Source organism: Chlorocebus sabaeus, chromosome 25 (genome assembly GCF_047675955.1).
Source record: "Chlorocebus sabaeus isolate Y175 chromosome 25, mChlSab1.0.hap1, whole genome shotgun sequence".
Classification (NCBI taxonomy): domain Eukaryota; kingdom Metazoa; phylum Chordata; class Mammalia; order Primates; family Cercopithecidae; genus Chlorocebus; species Chlorocebus sabaeus.
In genome coordinates, this window is record NC_132928.1 from 84699727 (window position 1) to 84714474 (window position 14748).

Below are 14748 nucleotides of genomic sequence, written 5' to 3' on the forward strand. Positions count from 1 at the left end.
TCTATTGAAACCTGCATCACTTAGTTGAGCCAGTTAATTCCAATTATTTTCTTATGAGCCTGTGTGTTTATGTAGCGTGTACTTTTCACCTTAGAGTTCTAATTTTTTTGTTTCTTTGTTTTTTTGCCATTCTCCTGCCGCAGCCTCCCGAGTAGCTGGGTCTACAGGCACCTGCCACCACGTCCGGCTAATTTTTTGTATTTTTAGTAGAGATGGGGTTTCACCATGTTAGCCAGGATGGTCTCGAACTCCTGACCTCGTGATCCGCCCGTCTCAGCCTGCCAAAGTGCTGGGATTACAGGCGTGAGCCACCGCACCCGGCCCTAATGGTTTTGATGTTAACAGTCAGTCCAAGACTCTCCATCATCTACAACTAAATCATACATAGTAATTGTTTAGTAGTTGATGAGGAACTTTATTTTTTTAAAGACAAGGTGTGATTCTGCCACCCAAGCTGGAGTGCAGTGGCATGATCACAGCTCGCTGCAGCCTCGACCTCTGTGTCTAAGTGATTCTGCCACCTCAGCCTCCTGAGTAGCTGGGACTACAGGCGTATGCCACTATGTCAGATAATTTTTTTTTTTTTTTTTTGAGACAGGGTCTCGCTCTGTCGCCCAGGCTGGAGTGCGGTGGCGCGATCTTGGCTCACTGCAAGCTCCACCTCCTGCGTTCACGCCATTCTCTCCCCTCAGCCTCCTGAGTAGCTGGGACTACAGGCGCCTGCCGCCATGCCCCCCTAATTTTTTGCATTTTTAGTAGAGACGGGGTTTCACCGTGTTAGCCAGGATGGTCTCGATCTCCTGACCTCGTGATCCGCCCGCCTCGGCCTCCCAAAGTGCTGGGATTACAGGCGTGAGCCACCGCGCCCGGCTTTTTTTTTTTTTTTTTTTTTTAGTAGTGACAAGGTCTTGCTATGTTGCCCAAGCTGGTCTGGAATTCCTAAGCTCGAGAAGTCCTTGTGCCTTGGCCTCCCAAAGTGCTGAGCCGCTGCCCCTGGCCAAAAAACTATTTTTATGACATAAATTTCTTGTTGGAGAGGAAGTCTGGATAGTTATCTGGTCAGCATTTAAACTTGATCGTGAAATTGTCATGTTACACAGGGTTGTTATTTATACAACGCTTTTATTAGATTTTTTTTTTAAAGGTCAGGTTTTTAGTAATACTTAAAGTATTAACTCAGTTTTCCTCATAACCTTTTCCTTTTTTATTACCTGATTAAAAACAGTTTTATCTTTTGTCTAAACGGGAGAGCTAGCTTTCAGTATATCAGTGTATTTAGTAATTTGCTAGTCACTGATTACTATAAAAAGAAGACAAGGAAGATGTAATCCTCTACCAGAATTTTCTTTACTTCATTTGTTTCTTATTTTAGGAAGACCAACACTGTCGTCTGAAGTTGGAATCATTATTTGTGATATCGCTAATCCAGCCTCGCTTGATGAAATGGCTAAACAGGCAACAGTTGTCCTCAATTGCGTAGGACCAGTAAGTAATCAACCCTTCTTTGTATCAGAACAAACAATCCATTCATTTCTAGCAAAATATTCCGGAGGAACATAAGGGCAGAGGACAGAATTGTTGGTTGAAGGCCTTAACCCCATATGGGGAGTTTTTTCTTCTTGCGAGGAGCAAATGGAGATTACCAAAGTCTCCTGAGAGAGAGATCGACAGGCTCTCTATGACCCTATCCTTAGGGCATGTGTACTGGCTTGTTGATTGGTTACATCCGTGATTATCAGAATTTTCTTTCCTTTTTACTGTCTGCCCCTTCAGTGTGTATCCCTGGTATATTTTTTATTTATGAATTATATTCTTATATTACTGGGCAAATATATTTTTAAATGCACAAAAAGAATAAAAAGGACTCATTTATTGAATGAATATTTATTGATACTTACCGTATGTTAAATGCGTTATTGCAGGCACGTGGGACACAGTGGTGACTGAAACAGAAAATTCCTCAGGGAGATTACATTCTTGTGGGGAAGACAGAAAATAGGATTGTAATAGGAGGTATTGAAAAGTGCTTTGAAGAAAAGTGAAGCCGAGAAAGGAGGAAAGGTGTTGGCATGTCAGTGTTTTTAGATAGATGGTCAGGGAAGGTTTCTGTGAGGAATTGACATATGAACCAAGATCTGAATGAAATGAGAGCAAATTGCATGAACCTTTTGAGGAGAGGCTTTTCCAGGGAGAGCAGGCACAAAGGTCCTGAGACGCTAGTGTGCTTGGCAAGACGGAAGAGTGTGACAGAGGCCAGTGTGGCTGGGCAGGGCAGAGAGGTGGAGAGTGGATCAGAGGGAAACCCAGGAGCTGGGTCGTGTAGGATCTTACCGGCCGTGGTCAGGACGTGAGTTTTTCTTCCAAGTGTGACCAAGAGGCGTTGAATGGTTGAAAGGAAGGGCTTCATCTGATTTAAATTTGAAGTTCTTTGGCTTCTGATTGAAAAAATAGATAACAAGGGATGAGCAATGGAAAGGTCCAAGCACAAGCCCTGGGGTAGTAGTGGTAGAGGTGCTGAGAAGTAGTTAGGTTCAGAGTATATTGTCAAAGGAGAACAGCTTTTGCTGTTGTACTGAGTATGAAAAAGTCATCAAGTCACAGGCCATCAGACTTTCGGCCTGTGTAACAAGGTGAATGTTGGTGACATTTAGTGATCTGAAGAAGCTGTCACAGTTGGCAAGATGTTGAAAAATTAAACTTCTAAAATATTAATACTTTTTAATTGAGAGCAAAAGGGTTTGTGAATTGCTATTAAATAAAAATGTTGTGGATTTAGATTCATCTCATTCTTAACTAGCTTAGATTCCATCCATGAGGTCCACTGCTCCACTCTATAATGGATGCCCTCATCTATCTCCCTTGCCTTTTTCTCCTCAGTACTCTGGAAAAATCCCAGCCCTGGTTATTCTGTTTACCTTCTCTTCACCTGAACGTGAGTAACCCCGTGTGGCTGGAGAAAAATATATCCCCATGCTAACTGATCACACTTCAAATATGTGTTTACAAACCTCGTGTGGTGCTCAGCACCTCCAGCAGCTCTGCTCAGGAATTCTCAGGAATTCTCTCTCCTGCTCTCTGAAGTAGCTCACAACCTTGTTTTCCTTGCACTTTTAGTATCCCATCTCTCTTTCCTTGTTCTTATCTGATTTTTTTAAATTTTTCTTTTTTTTTAAACTATGAAAATAGAAGCTGGTTAATAACAGAATTTCTTTCTTCATCTTCCTACCACCAGATCTATCTACCTACCTACCTGTTGGCCAATCTGCATCGTACCCTGTAGTCTGCCGTATCTCTTGTTCCAAGGAAAAACTGGTCCTCTTCCTATGGGACACAGTTTTCAAAGACTTTATTATTGGGGGAACCAGCCCCCAATATTTCAACATAGGTTCTTTTCTATTTTCCGTAAGTGTCGGCTGGTCTGAGAAACAAAGAGTACAAAGAGAGAAATTTTACAGCTGGGCTCCAGAGGTGTTCCAGTCACACTGCGTTTGCGTGCGGTGTTCGAGACTCACTGCCTGATCTCCAAGCCACATAACAGACTGCCTTAAATCATTAATTTGATTAGCCAATTTTTGATCAGTGCCTTGTTGAGAATTCTACATTTGGGTGGAATTGGCTTGCCAGTCATTAACAAAATGAGCTGTTTGAATAGATTGACGTAACACCATTCAAGCAGTGGTGGCCAGTGCAGTGACTGTAATTAGGTCCATGATCACAGCGATTAAAGTGAAAACAAACCTCTTAGATCTTTTTAGAATTTGCTGTAACACTTCATTAATTAAACGTATCCAGGAGGAAGATTCCCAAGGTCTGGGCAAAGTTACCGGAATCCAGATTCCTTCTCGAGCTCGAACCAACATTACACTTTTCCTGGCGTCAAAACGGGAGTTAATGCAAGTGTATAAATGACAATTAATGCATTGGACGGTTTGTTCGTCCAAATTCTGATATTTCCCACTAACAGCATGTAAGGAGGCTTAACACAGCTCTGTATGGGAACAGTCAGGTTGGAGGTCAGCAAAGCAGAATGTCTGAATCCACACTGATACGGAGGGAGGCAGACGATAGTGGGGACAACAGACAGAAGAGTTTCCCCTTCCCGTACTCACAGTCCAGACATGGCAATAGCCAATTTCCAAAGTTCTGGGCTCAGAATGGGGAATATCATGTGAAGCCTGGGGGGATAATGCCTTTATCTTCCCATTTTAAGGGAAAGAATGAGCTGAACCTCCTATGCAAAGTAGAAGGATGATTCTCGTTCTCCCGATAAGAAATAAAATAAGCAGCCTCCAGGCATTCCCTTCTGCCAGAGGAGCAATGGTTTTTTAAATAGCCCTTTGGTGCCCAGTCTGTTACTAAACCATATGAGTCATTTTTAATATTACTGCATGTGAGTTAACACAGTCTTCCCAAATTAAAGTTTTAGATGGGCCTTCAAAATGTTTAGAACATGGTTTTCCTGCAGGTTTATACTGAAAGTTGGGGTAGCTCCCGTTACTTCCCCTTTCATTTGTCTTAAAGGAGAAGGGGAGAGGCCAGAGACCGAATGTCCCAGTTCCTCTGTAGCTGATCTCTCCGGAAGATAAGCAGCCCAGACTTGAGTTTCTAGATGGTGCATGTCCGAGGCCCTGAGGGGGTATTTGTAACCCATGGTAACATTAAATTCAGTGCCTTCTCCTGGTTGAGTGGGGCAACCGTTGTCTGTAGCTCCAGGCATCCACGCACTATCGTTAGTGTAGATTTCTGCAGGAGCATCCATCCAGGTGAGAGGTTGAATAAGTGGAGGGAAAGGCACATAAGCCCAGTAAGAATAATTTTGTGTAGCAGATAAATCAGTGTGAGAGGAAACTGGTGAGACAGAAAGTATAAGAAGGAGAATCATTAAATAAAACCTATTGTAAGCAAGATTGAGTGCTGAAGGAGGAAGAGAAGAGCACAGAGGGATGTTCTTTTCAGGCTAATATAAATGGTGAGATTTTTAGGTTTGTAAGGAGAAAAAGAAAGGTAATTAGGAGAAGTGGGATGAGTTAGATGGGTCTCCGTTGCCATGAGGGAGGATTGAACCAGACCCATTTTGATTTGGTGTGCCTGCTTCTGAGGACTTGGCACAGATCTCACCACGTCTGAGGGCGGTCTCTGACACGGACATCTTTTCCCTGTGGTTTCATTCACATGAAGTTTAAGTCTTTTAGTGGGCACCCAGGAAGGGGACTGATGATCTGGTGAAACAAAGCATGTCCTCTTTCCCACGTTAAGCAGAATCAGAGACAATATTTAAAGGTTTGGGGAAATCTGTAAGGCACTGATTATAGGAATTAACTCTGCCTTTTGAGCAGAGGTATAAGGGGTAGAAATAAGCTTGTCTGTAGGACCCACATAACCAGCATTTCTATTACTGGAGCCATCAGTGAACAGTGTAACAGCCTCAGGAGTGGGCTGATCTTTGGTCAATCAAGGGACCACCCAAGATGTCATTTTTATAAAATCAGTTTGTTTTTTGGATAATGATTGTCAATAACGCCAATAAAATCAGTCAAGTGAATTTGCCACAATATGGAATGTTGACAAATGGCTTGAACTTCTAGCTGATTTAAAGGAACTATAATTAAATTCAGATCAAATCTGGAAATTTTAAGTATTCTACACCGAGCTTGTCCAATTAGACTGGCCATGTGGTCCAGATAAACAGATAAAGTTTGTGACACAGAATAAGGAAGAAAACACCACTCTACTAAATCATTATGTTGAACTATTAGCCCAGTAGGGGAGTATAATGAAGCGAAAACCAGAAGCTGAAAAGGCGAGATGGCTGTACTCTAGATAACTGGGCAGTCTGGATTCTTTCCTCTACGAATTCCAGTTCTAGTGAAGCCTCGGGTCAAAGTGCTGGGACCACGGAGATTGGAATCTCCACACAGCACAGAAAACAAGTTAGCGCATATGTTGGAATGCCTGAAGTAGGTCTTAAATAATGTTACCCCGAAGTTTTTGGTAGTCATTTAAAGTTTTCAAAGAATTTCTCCTAATTTGAACTTTCTGAGTTGTTTATCAACTCAGAATACGTTGTTTATCAACCACCATTCCTAAATGTTGAACAGGAGTGGTCTGTTGGATTTTATCCTGAACGATGTGTAATCCAGCCTCTGTAACAGGGCGGCTTAAAATTCGATAACAGTCTATTAATTCTTCATCAGTGGGGGCAGCAATTAAGATATCATCCATATAATGAAGAATAGAGGCCTGGGGAAATGGAGCTCACGCTGGTGAAAGCACCTGTCCAACATAAAGCTGTTAGATGGTGGGCTCTTCGGCATGCCCTGAGGAAGCACTTCCCATTGACAACGACCTGCAGGCTCCTGACTATTGAGAGATGGTACAGTAAAGGCAAATTCGTCACAATCTGATTTATGTAAAGTAATAGTAAAAAAATCTTTAAGATCAATAACTATGAGAGGCTAATGTTTAGGTATTAAAGTAGGGGCAGGCATGCTGGGTTGGACGGCCCCCATAGGTTTAATGACAACGTTAATGGCCCTTAAATTGGTTACCATCTGCCACGTGCCTGATTTTTTTTTTCTTTTTTAGTAGAAACACAGGAGCATTCCAGGGGGAAAGAGAAGGTTCCACATTTCCAAGTTGTAACTGTTAAGAAACCAATTGAGTCAAAGCCTCCAGTTTTTCTTTAGAGAGTGGCTACTTCTCAATCCAAACAGTTGTGTCAGATTTAAGCTTTAATATATGCAGGCAACATGTTGTGATCAGGTAAATTTTGTTACTGGACAGAACGCATGGCCGTTTTACACTCATGGTTCGCATTCTCAAAAGCTAACATATGAAGGAGAGTACCTTGAGTGTGCTCATCAGAGACAAGTTTTTCAACAGCATCTTGTAATTTAGCTAAAAATTCAGGGTATAATTCATTGTGACCTTGTTTAACCCTAGTAAAAGAAACAGGAGCTTGGCCTGGGGGCTCATAATTTATCCCAAGCTCTCATACACACCTTTGTTACGTGTTTTGTGGTGAGAGCATCAAAGACTAATTGGGCGTAAGTATCAGAGAAGCTGTCGGAGCCTGTGAGCTGAGCCTGAGTAACTAGAATGCAATTAGTCCGATGTAGCTGAGCCTGCAGACGGGCCTCCTCTGCCCACCATGTACAGAATTGTAAATGCTGAGATGGGGTCAGAACAGCTTTTGCCAAAAGGTCCCTGTGTAAGGGAAGCAAAGTGACCTCAGTACAAAAAGTTTGTAATACCATTTTAACGTAAGGAGAAGTAAGACCATACGGAGTATAAGCATCCTTAAATTCTTTTAAAAAGGTAAGACTGAGAGGTACGTAATGACACATTTGTACCCCTTGGGTGTTAGGAGGTTCTAGCGTGACCATATAAGCCCACACATCTAATCCACTTTTGTTTTGTTTTGTTTTGGCATAATAAGCGTTGCATTGAAGTTTTAAGAGTAGGTATCCAAGATGGAGTTAGCATAGAAGTGACAGGAAAAGCATGTGTAGGTAAAGAAAACTGAGGGTGAGGGGGGTCAGACCAGTATGACAGTGTGAGGAAAGAGCATTGGGGGAGCAGAAGGAGCAGAAGTATACTGGTCATTACTGGTGTCCATGTGTGAAAAAGGGTATAGAGAAGCTGGCTGAGTGGATGGCAAAGTGACTGGTTGAGAAACTGAAACGACGGGAGGGTGAGAGGCTACAATGGATGTGAGAGGGCCTGCAGAATTATAGGTAAATTGTAGTTTGGTCCTGGAGCTATTAGCTGACTCCAGAGGTTTGAAGAGAGAAGAATCAGCATATATGTGGTCCTGGGCTGTCTGAGTCGGGGCCGTGGGAGCTAAAAGTACCGGCTCTTCCTGAAAAGAAACGAGATCATCAAGGGGTGACATTAAACCAAAGTCACTGGAATTAGATACTGAATTCTCAGTATCGTTAGGTGGGGGAGGAGTAGGCGAAGGGAGAGGCTGATCAGATAACAAAGGCCGTGTGGGAGAGGAAGGTTGAGGAAGAGGTGAGCTTGGAGGGAAGGGCACACTCACTTGTCATCAGTTTCAGAAAACAGTGGTAACTGCAGGGGGTCACAGAATTGGTATGTCATTAGGACAGCACGTACCAAGGCCCAATCACCCCAAACAGTGACAGGAACATAATTCCCTGTCAAGACCAGTTCCTGGAATGTTGCACCAACACGATCCCATAGTTCTACATCTAAGGTTCCTTTTTCAGGAAAATATTTTCCATGGTTACTCGGACACCACCCTGTTTTAACAGGTGTACATCTGAGTTTCCTTTTTCAGGAAACCAAAGACAGTATGTTTCTACTGCCCTGAATAGAGTGGCCGTATTTTCCATGGGCATTCGAACCCTTTTCTGTTTTAACCGGAGCTTAATATAGAAGAGCTAAGTATAATGTTTAGACTCCATGTGACCCATAGTTAACCCAGACAATACACAGACAGACTCACCAGTCGTCAGGGAGCAGAACAAGCATTTCTGTGGACCGAACTGATGATGTTTCTCCACACCTACCAAAGGGAATCAGGTTCCTACATGCGCTTGGGAAAAAGAAAAAAACACGCTGAGTGCCAGATATCAGGGGAACCAGCCCACAGTATTTCAACGTAGATTCTTTTCTATTTTTCCTAAGTGTCGGCCAGTCTGAGAAATAAAGAGAAAGAATACAAAGTGAGAAATTTTACAGGTGGGCCTCTAGGGGTGACATAACGTGTCAGCAGGTTCTGTGATGCCCTTTGAGCTGCAAAGCCAGCAAGTTTTCATTAGGGATTTCAAAAGGGGAGGGAGTGTACGAATAGGGAGTGGGTCATAGAGATCACATGTTTCAAAAGGCAATAGAATATCACAAGGCAAATGGCAGAGCAAGATCACAAGGCCAGGGCAAAATTAGAATTACTGATGAGGTTCCATGTCCCTCTGGGCATGCATTATCATTGATAAGCATCTTAACAGGAAACGGTTCGAGAGCAGACAACCGGTCTGACTAGAATTTACCAGACTGGAATTTCCTAATCCTAGCAAGCCTGAGAGTGCTGCAGGAGACCAGGGCATATTTCATCCCTTTCTTCAGCCGCATAAGACAGACACTCCCAGAGTGGCCATTTCAGAGACCTCCCCCGGGGAATGCATTCCCTTCCCAGGGTTATTCCTTGCCGGGAAAATAAGTCAGTGATATTTCTCCTATTCGCTTTCTGCAAGAAGAGAAATATGACGCTGTTCTGCCCGGCCCCACAGGCAGTCAGACCTTATGGTTATCTCCCTTGTTCCCTGAAAATCGCTGTTATCCTGTTCCTTTTTTAGGATGCCCAGATTTCATGTTGTTCAAACACACGTGTTTTACAAACAATTTGTACAGATAACATAATCATCACAGGGCCCTGAGGCAACATACATCCTCAGCTTAGGAAGATGACGGGATTCAGAGATTAAAGACAGGCATAGGAAATCACAAGAATATTGATTTGGGAAGTGATAAATGTCCATGAAATCTTCACAATTTATGTTCAGAGATGACAGTAAAGACAGGCATAAGAAATTATAAAAGTGTTAATTTGGGGAACTAATAAATGTCCATGAAATCTTCACAGTTTATGTTCTTCTGCCACAGCTTCAGCGGGTCCCTCTGTTTGGGGTTCCTGACTTCCCTCAACACTTCATGTTTACAGTTACACATTATCTTTTTCTCAGATTTCTCCTCTTTACTAGATTATTTCCATCAGCATTTAAATATGTGATATCTCCCATCTTTAAAGAAAAGCTGCTTGATTCCACATACCCTTCCAACTACTCTATTTGTTATGCCCCCCTTTTAGCAACCTCCTTGAAAGAATTCTCACGACTCACTATCTCTGCTGCTTCACCTCCTTTTCAAATGACTCCTGTTGGGCTTTTGTTTTCCTCCCTCCTCCCTCCTCCTCCCTCCTCCAGTGAAAGTACTCTGCTAAAGTCCCATCCTGTCAAATCCAGTCCTCATCTGAAAGCTTTCGGCATTGATCCAGCTGACCACTTTCTCCTTTCTTTACTTGGCTTCTGCTTTGTCGTCTTCTCGTAGTTTTCCTCCTGTCCACCAGCTTCACCCTGGAAGTCCTAGTCTCCTCCATTGCATCTTTATCCTCCCCACTCTAAATGCCTGAGGCCTCAGTGTTCAAGCTTTAGAACCTCAGTATCCTCATTCAGGCATTAGGTTGCAGTAAAGTGAAAATGACCAAATGAAGAGTGGTGCTGCGGCCCCCTTGGTGTGATGGAAACTCTCCCACAACCCCCTCAGGATACCTGCTGTGTCCTGCCTTCAACACATGAGCACTTAACGTGGCCCAGGGAATGTCTCGTAGTCAGTCCATATGGTAACTGTTAATAGAACGTCATGTTTTTCTTCGTGTTTTTTGTAAATATTAACGTGAAATATAAAAGTTCTAATATTTACTTCCACCCTCAGTGGATCATTCTGTGCTTCCCTTGGGGGAAGACTACTTGGGAGACCACTGGGTTAGAAGATGGAGCTTTGAGGGCCGGGCGCGGTGGCTCACGCCTGGAATCCCAGCACTTTGGGAGGCCCAGGTGGGCAGATCACTTGAGGTCAGGAGTTCGAGACTAGCCTGGCCAACATAGTGAAACCCCGCCTCTACTAAAAATACAAAAAATTAGTTGGACGTGGTGGTGTGTGCCTATAATCCCGGCTACTCGGGAGGCTGAGGCAAGAGAATCGCTTGAACCCGGGAGGCGGAAGTTATAGTGAGCCGAGATTATGCCATTGTACTCCAGCCTGGGCAACAGGAGTGAAACTCTGGCTCAAAAAAAAAACAACAGAAGAAGATGGAGCATGGAGAGCAGGATTGCAGTTCTGACCTCTAAGCTAATTGGCCTCACAGGAGAAGTATCTCCCCGAGATGGAGGATTGCTGCTCTGACTGTGTTCACCTATCTCAGACAAGCACAGGGTACGAAGTGGAGAAAAATCTAGCAAGTTCATAAAATAGGAATAAGTGAGAAGTCTCAACTCCAGATTACTCAAAGAAGTGGGCCAGATGTGACAAAATGCAGTAAAAGTAAGGAATGGGCAGACTGAGAGTGAGCCTGTGGCTGTAAGGCAGAGCCTGGAGGAGCTGGGAGTTGGCCTGGCAGAACGGAGGGAAGATGCTCCAGGCAGTGCCAGGCAGTGGAAGCAAGCACACTGGGTGTGGAGAAGCAGCATGCTTGGGGAATTACATGGAATTTACAACTGCTGGAAGATGAGAATTAAGGGACTGTGGTATGATATGATGCTAAGGACTTTCTGTGACATGCTAAGAAGTTTGGACTTTGTACTGTATATTGTAGAGGCTGTTTTTGTCGTTTTTATTATACTTTAAGCTCTAGGGTACATGTGTACAACACGCAGGCTCGTTACATAGGTATCATGTGCCACGCTGGCCTGCTGCACCCATCAGCCCGTCACTTACATTAGGTATTTCCTCCAGTGCTATCTCTACCCCCACCCCCAACTCCACGACAGGCCCTGGTGTGTGATGTTCCCCACCCTGTGTCCAAGTGATCTCATTGTTCAATTCCCACCTATGAGTGAGAACATGCAGTGTTTGGTTTTCTGTCCTCGTGATAGTTTGCTCAGAATGATGGTTTCCAGCTTCATCCATGTCCCTGCAAAGGTTGTCAACTCATCCTTTTTTATGGCTGTATAGTATTCCATGGTGTTTATGTGCCACATTTTCTTAATCCAGTCTATCAGGTTTTAAGAGTGGATATGTTACAGGAGTGAGGCAGGAGGAAAGGTGACATCAGATTTTTATTTTAGAATAACAGTTTGTTATGTATTTGGAGATGGGGCTAGCTTAGCTGGCTGCAGTGTAACCAGTTAGGGCCTATTTGTTGTAAATTAGATGAGTGTTGACGGGGTCTGAACTAAGATATAATTGTGTAGGGGAGAGGAGACTGATTTGAGATTTTTTTAGGAGACTGAATCGATAAAACTTGGTGACTTCCAGGATAGGTAGCGTGAAAGACTTCTTCCAGATTTCTTTTTTTTGACGGGTCTTGCTTTGTCACCCAGGCGGGAGTGCGGTGGCGCAATCTCGGCTCACTGCGACCTCCACCTCCTGGGTTCAAGCAATTCTCCCGTCTTAGCCTTCTGAGTAGCTGGAACTACAGGCTCACGCCACCACGCCCAACTAATTTTTGTATTTTTAGTAGAGACGGGGTTTCACCAAATTGGCCAGGCTGGTCTTGAACTCCTGACCTCAGGTGATCCACCTGCCTCGGCCTCCCAAAGTGCTAGGATTACAGGCATGACCCAGCCTGCTTCCAGGTTTTAACCTGAGAATTATGTGGGGAGTAATGCCATTGATAATAACAAAAAAGAAGACATCTGAGTGCCATGTGCCTAGCCCTGCGCCAAGCTCTTTGTATTCTCTGATTTCATCCTCACAACTCCCAGGGAAGTGGGTGTTGTTATTCATCACCATTCTTTGATTGAAGAGGTTGGTGCTTAGAGAGGTAAAGTGACTTGCCCAAGGTCACACAGCTAGTGGCTGCAGAGCCTGGATGTAAGTCTGGCCTGACTTCAAAGCCCACATTCTAGGCCACTCTGCTGTTCAGCCGTTTGCACAGTTTTGTCTCAGAGTCTTTCCTCATTTGAGCACATCAGAAAGATGTTAGAAGTGGGACCCAGGCAGGCTGAACTAGAGGCTATACTTTGTTTTGTATTTTTATTTTTTTGAGATGGGGTTCTCACTTTGTTGCCCAGGCTGGAGTACAGTGGCACGAACACAGCTCACTGCTGTGTCAACCTCCTGGGCTCAAGTGATCTTCCCGCCTCAGCCCTGCAAGTAGCTGGGACTATAGGCTCGTGCCATCACATCTGTCTACTTTTTGTGTTTTTTGTAGAGACAGGGTTTTGCCCTGTGGCCCAGGCTGGTCTCTAGCTCCTGAGCTCAAGTGATTGACTCGCCTTGGCCTCCCAAAGTGTTGGGATTACAGACGTGAGCCACTGTGCCTGGCCATGTGTTTATACATATATGCCATATATATATATAGTCCTTGTATATATTATATATCTATATTACATGTAGATATAATATATATTATTTATAGATATATATTATGTAATTTATAGCTATAGATATATATTATATAATGTATTAGATATTTATAGATATATATAATATATATAAATGGCATATATATAGTACTCAACATCATATTTTATATATATATACATACACACACACATATATATACACACACACACACACACACATTTTTTTTCTTAGAGAGACAGAGTCTCAAAGCGATCCTTCTGCCTCAGCCTCCCAAAGTGCTGAGATACAGGTTTGAGCCACCACACCCGGCCTAGAGGCTACACACTGAAGCATGTGCTAGAAAGTGGAGGAGGAGAAATAGGTTTAGAGAGAGAGATGATGAATTCAGTTTTAGACTTGTTGAAATTGAGGTGTCTGCTAGATACCTTGCATCAAGACAGAAAATACAAACAATATATTGTTTGTATATGATGTGTTATAAGTAAGTGAGAAGACCAGGGTGAAGAGAAAATAAAAGGAAAATGTAGGCAAAGTGAAATTAGTTTTATGTGTGACTCACGCCACGCGTCCTGTGCTCTCACTAGTCCTGACCTTTCTAACAAAAAACACAGGGAGGGAAACCCTATCATTGAGCAACTCTAGACGTGGAGGTTGGAGGTCACAGCACAGATTTGATTGAAGTTGGGAGAGTAGGTGAGATTTCCTGGGAGAATGTCCAAATCAGTGATTCTCCATCTTTGAAGTACACAAGAGTCACCTGTGAGGCTTATTTAAAATGCAAGTTACTGGAGTCTACCTCAGAAAGCCTGATTCTGGGGGTCTGGAGTGGGACTGTGACCAGCACGCGACCCAGGTGATTCTAAAGCAGGTGGACCCATGGCCAACTTGAGAAATTTGGGAGTGAAATATCCAGAGACAGGCTGAGAAAGCTCCAGATGAGTTTTAAAATGGATGTGTGCAAACCCTAAGGATTAACAGGATAATCCACTGGGTGCAGAAAGAATATAGAGCTTCAACTTATGTTTTAATCTCAACTTTAGTTTTATTTAAATATGTTTAAAGTGTGTATTTTATTCATTTGGTAGGCAATTTAAGTGATTTATAAATAAATTCATATAGTTAGTAGGTGATGGATTCCAGGTGTGAACTTGGGTCCACTGCTTTGAAATCCTTTGTTCCATGACACCATACTGCCTGAGAAGTAAAGTTCTTCATTCATTTCATGTGGTTAATGGAAGGGTAGGAACTCGAATTTCACACACTTCTCCCAGTCCTGTAATTCCAGTGTTATCCGCCATTCTTAGTAAGAGGCGTGAGGTCTTGGAGTTAGGTGAGAGGATAGCCCATCTGACCTATTTGTAAAGGTCAGTTGTTGCATTGCCCTGTCTTTTAAGTGTCCCTTGTTTCTCGAAGGCTGGAAGAAAGAAACGATTTCCTTCCTGCATCTTTTGCTGCCAGGAATGAATAAAGCAGAGGAGTTTGTGCTTCTAATCTACTTCTTCACAAAGGGAAAGATTTGTCATGCTTCTTTGGAAATGGGACTGAATTCTGATGTATTAGCTTTTACATATGAAAATTTTATTTTAATTCCTTGAGTTTGAGTAATAGATAATACGGGAAATCTAGTGTCATATAGGCTCAGAATATCTGCTCTGTTCAGTATCAAACTTATCCTTTGCATACTCTCTTCTTCCTGTT

The 14748-nt window shown here is 43.1% G+C and overlaps 1 protein-coding gene across 2 annotated transcripts in view; it reads left to right on the top strand.

Moving 5' to 3' along the window:
* SCCPDH (saccharopine dehydrogenase (putative)) overlaps nucleotides 1-14748 on the top strand; it is a 54225-nt gene that overhangs the window by 1502 nt on the left and 37975 nt on the right. For both annotated transcript variants that reach the window (XM_007990038.3, XM_007990037.3), the window contains exon 2: nucleotides 1373-1485. In XM_007990038.3, coding sequence (XP_007988229.1) covers nucleotides 1373-1485 — 113 coding nt within the window. The remainder of the gene's footprint in view (nucleotides 1-1372; nucleotides 1486-14748) is intronic.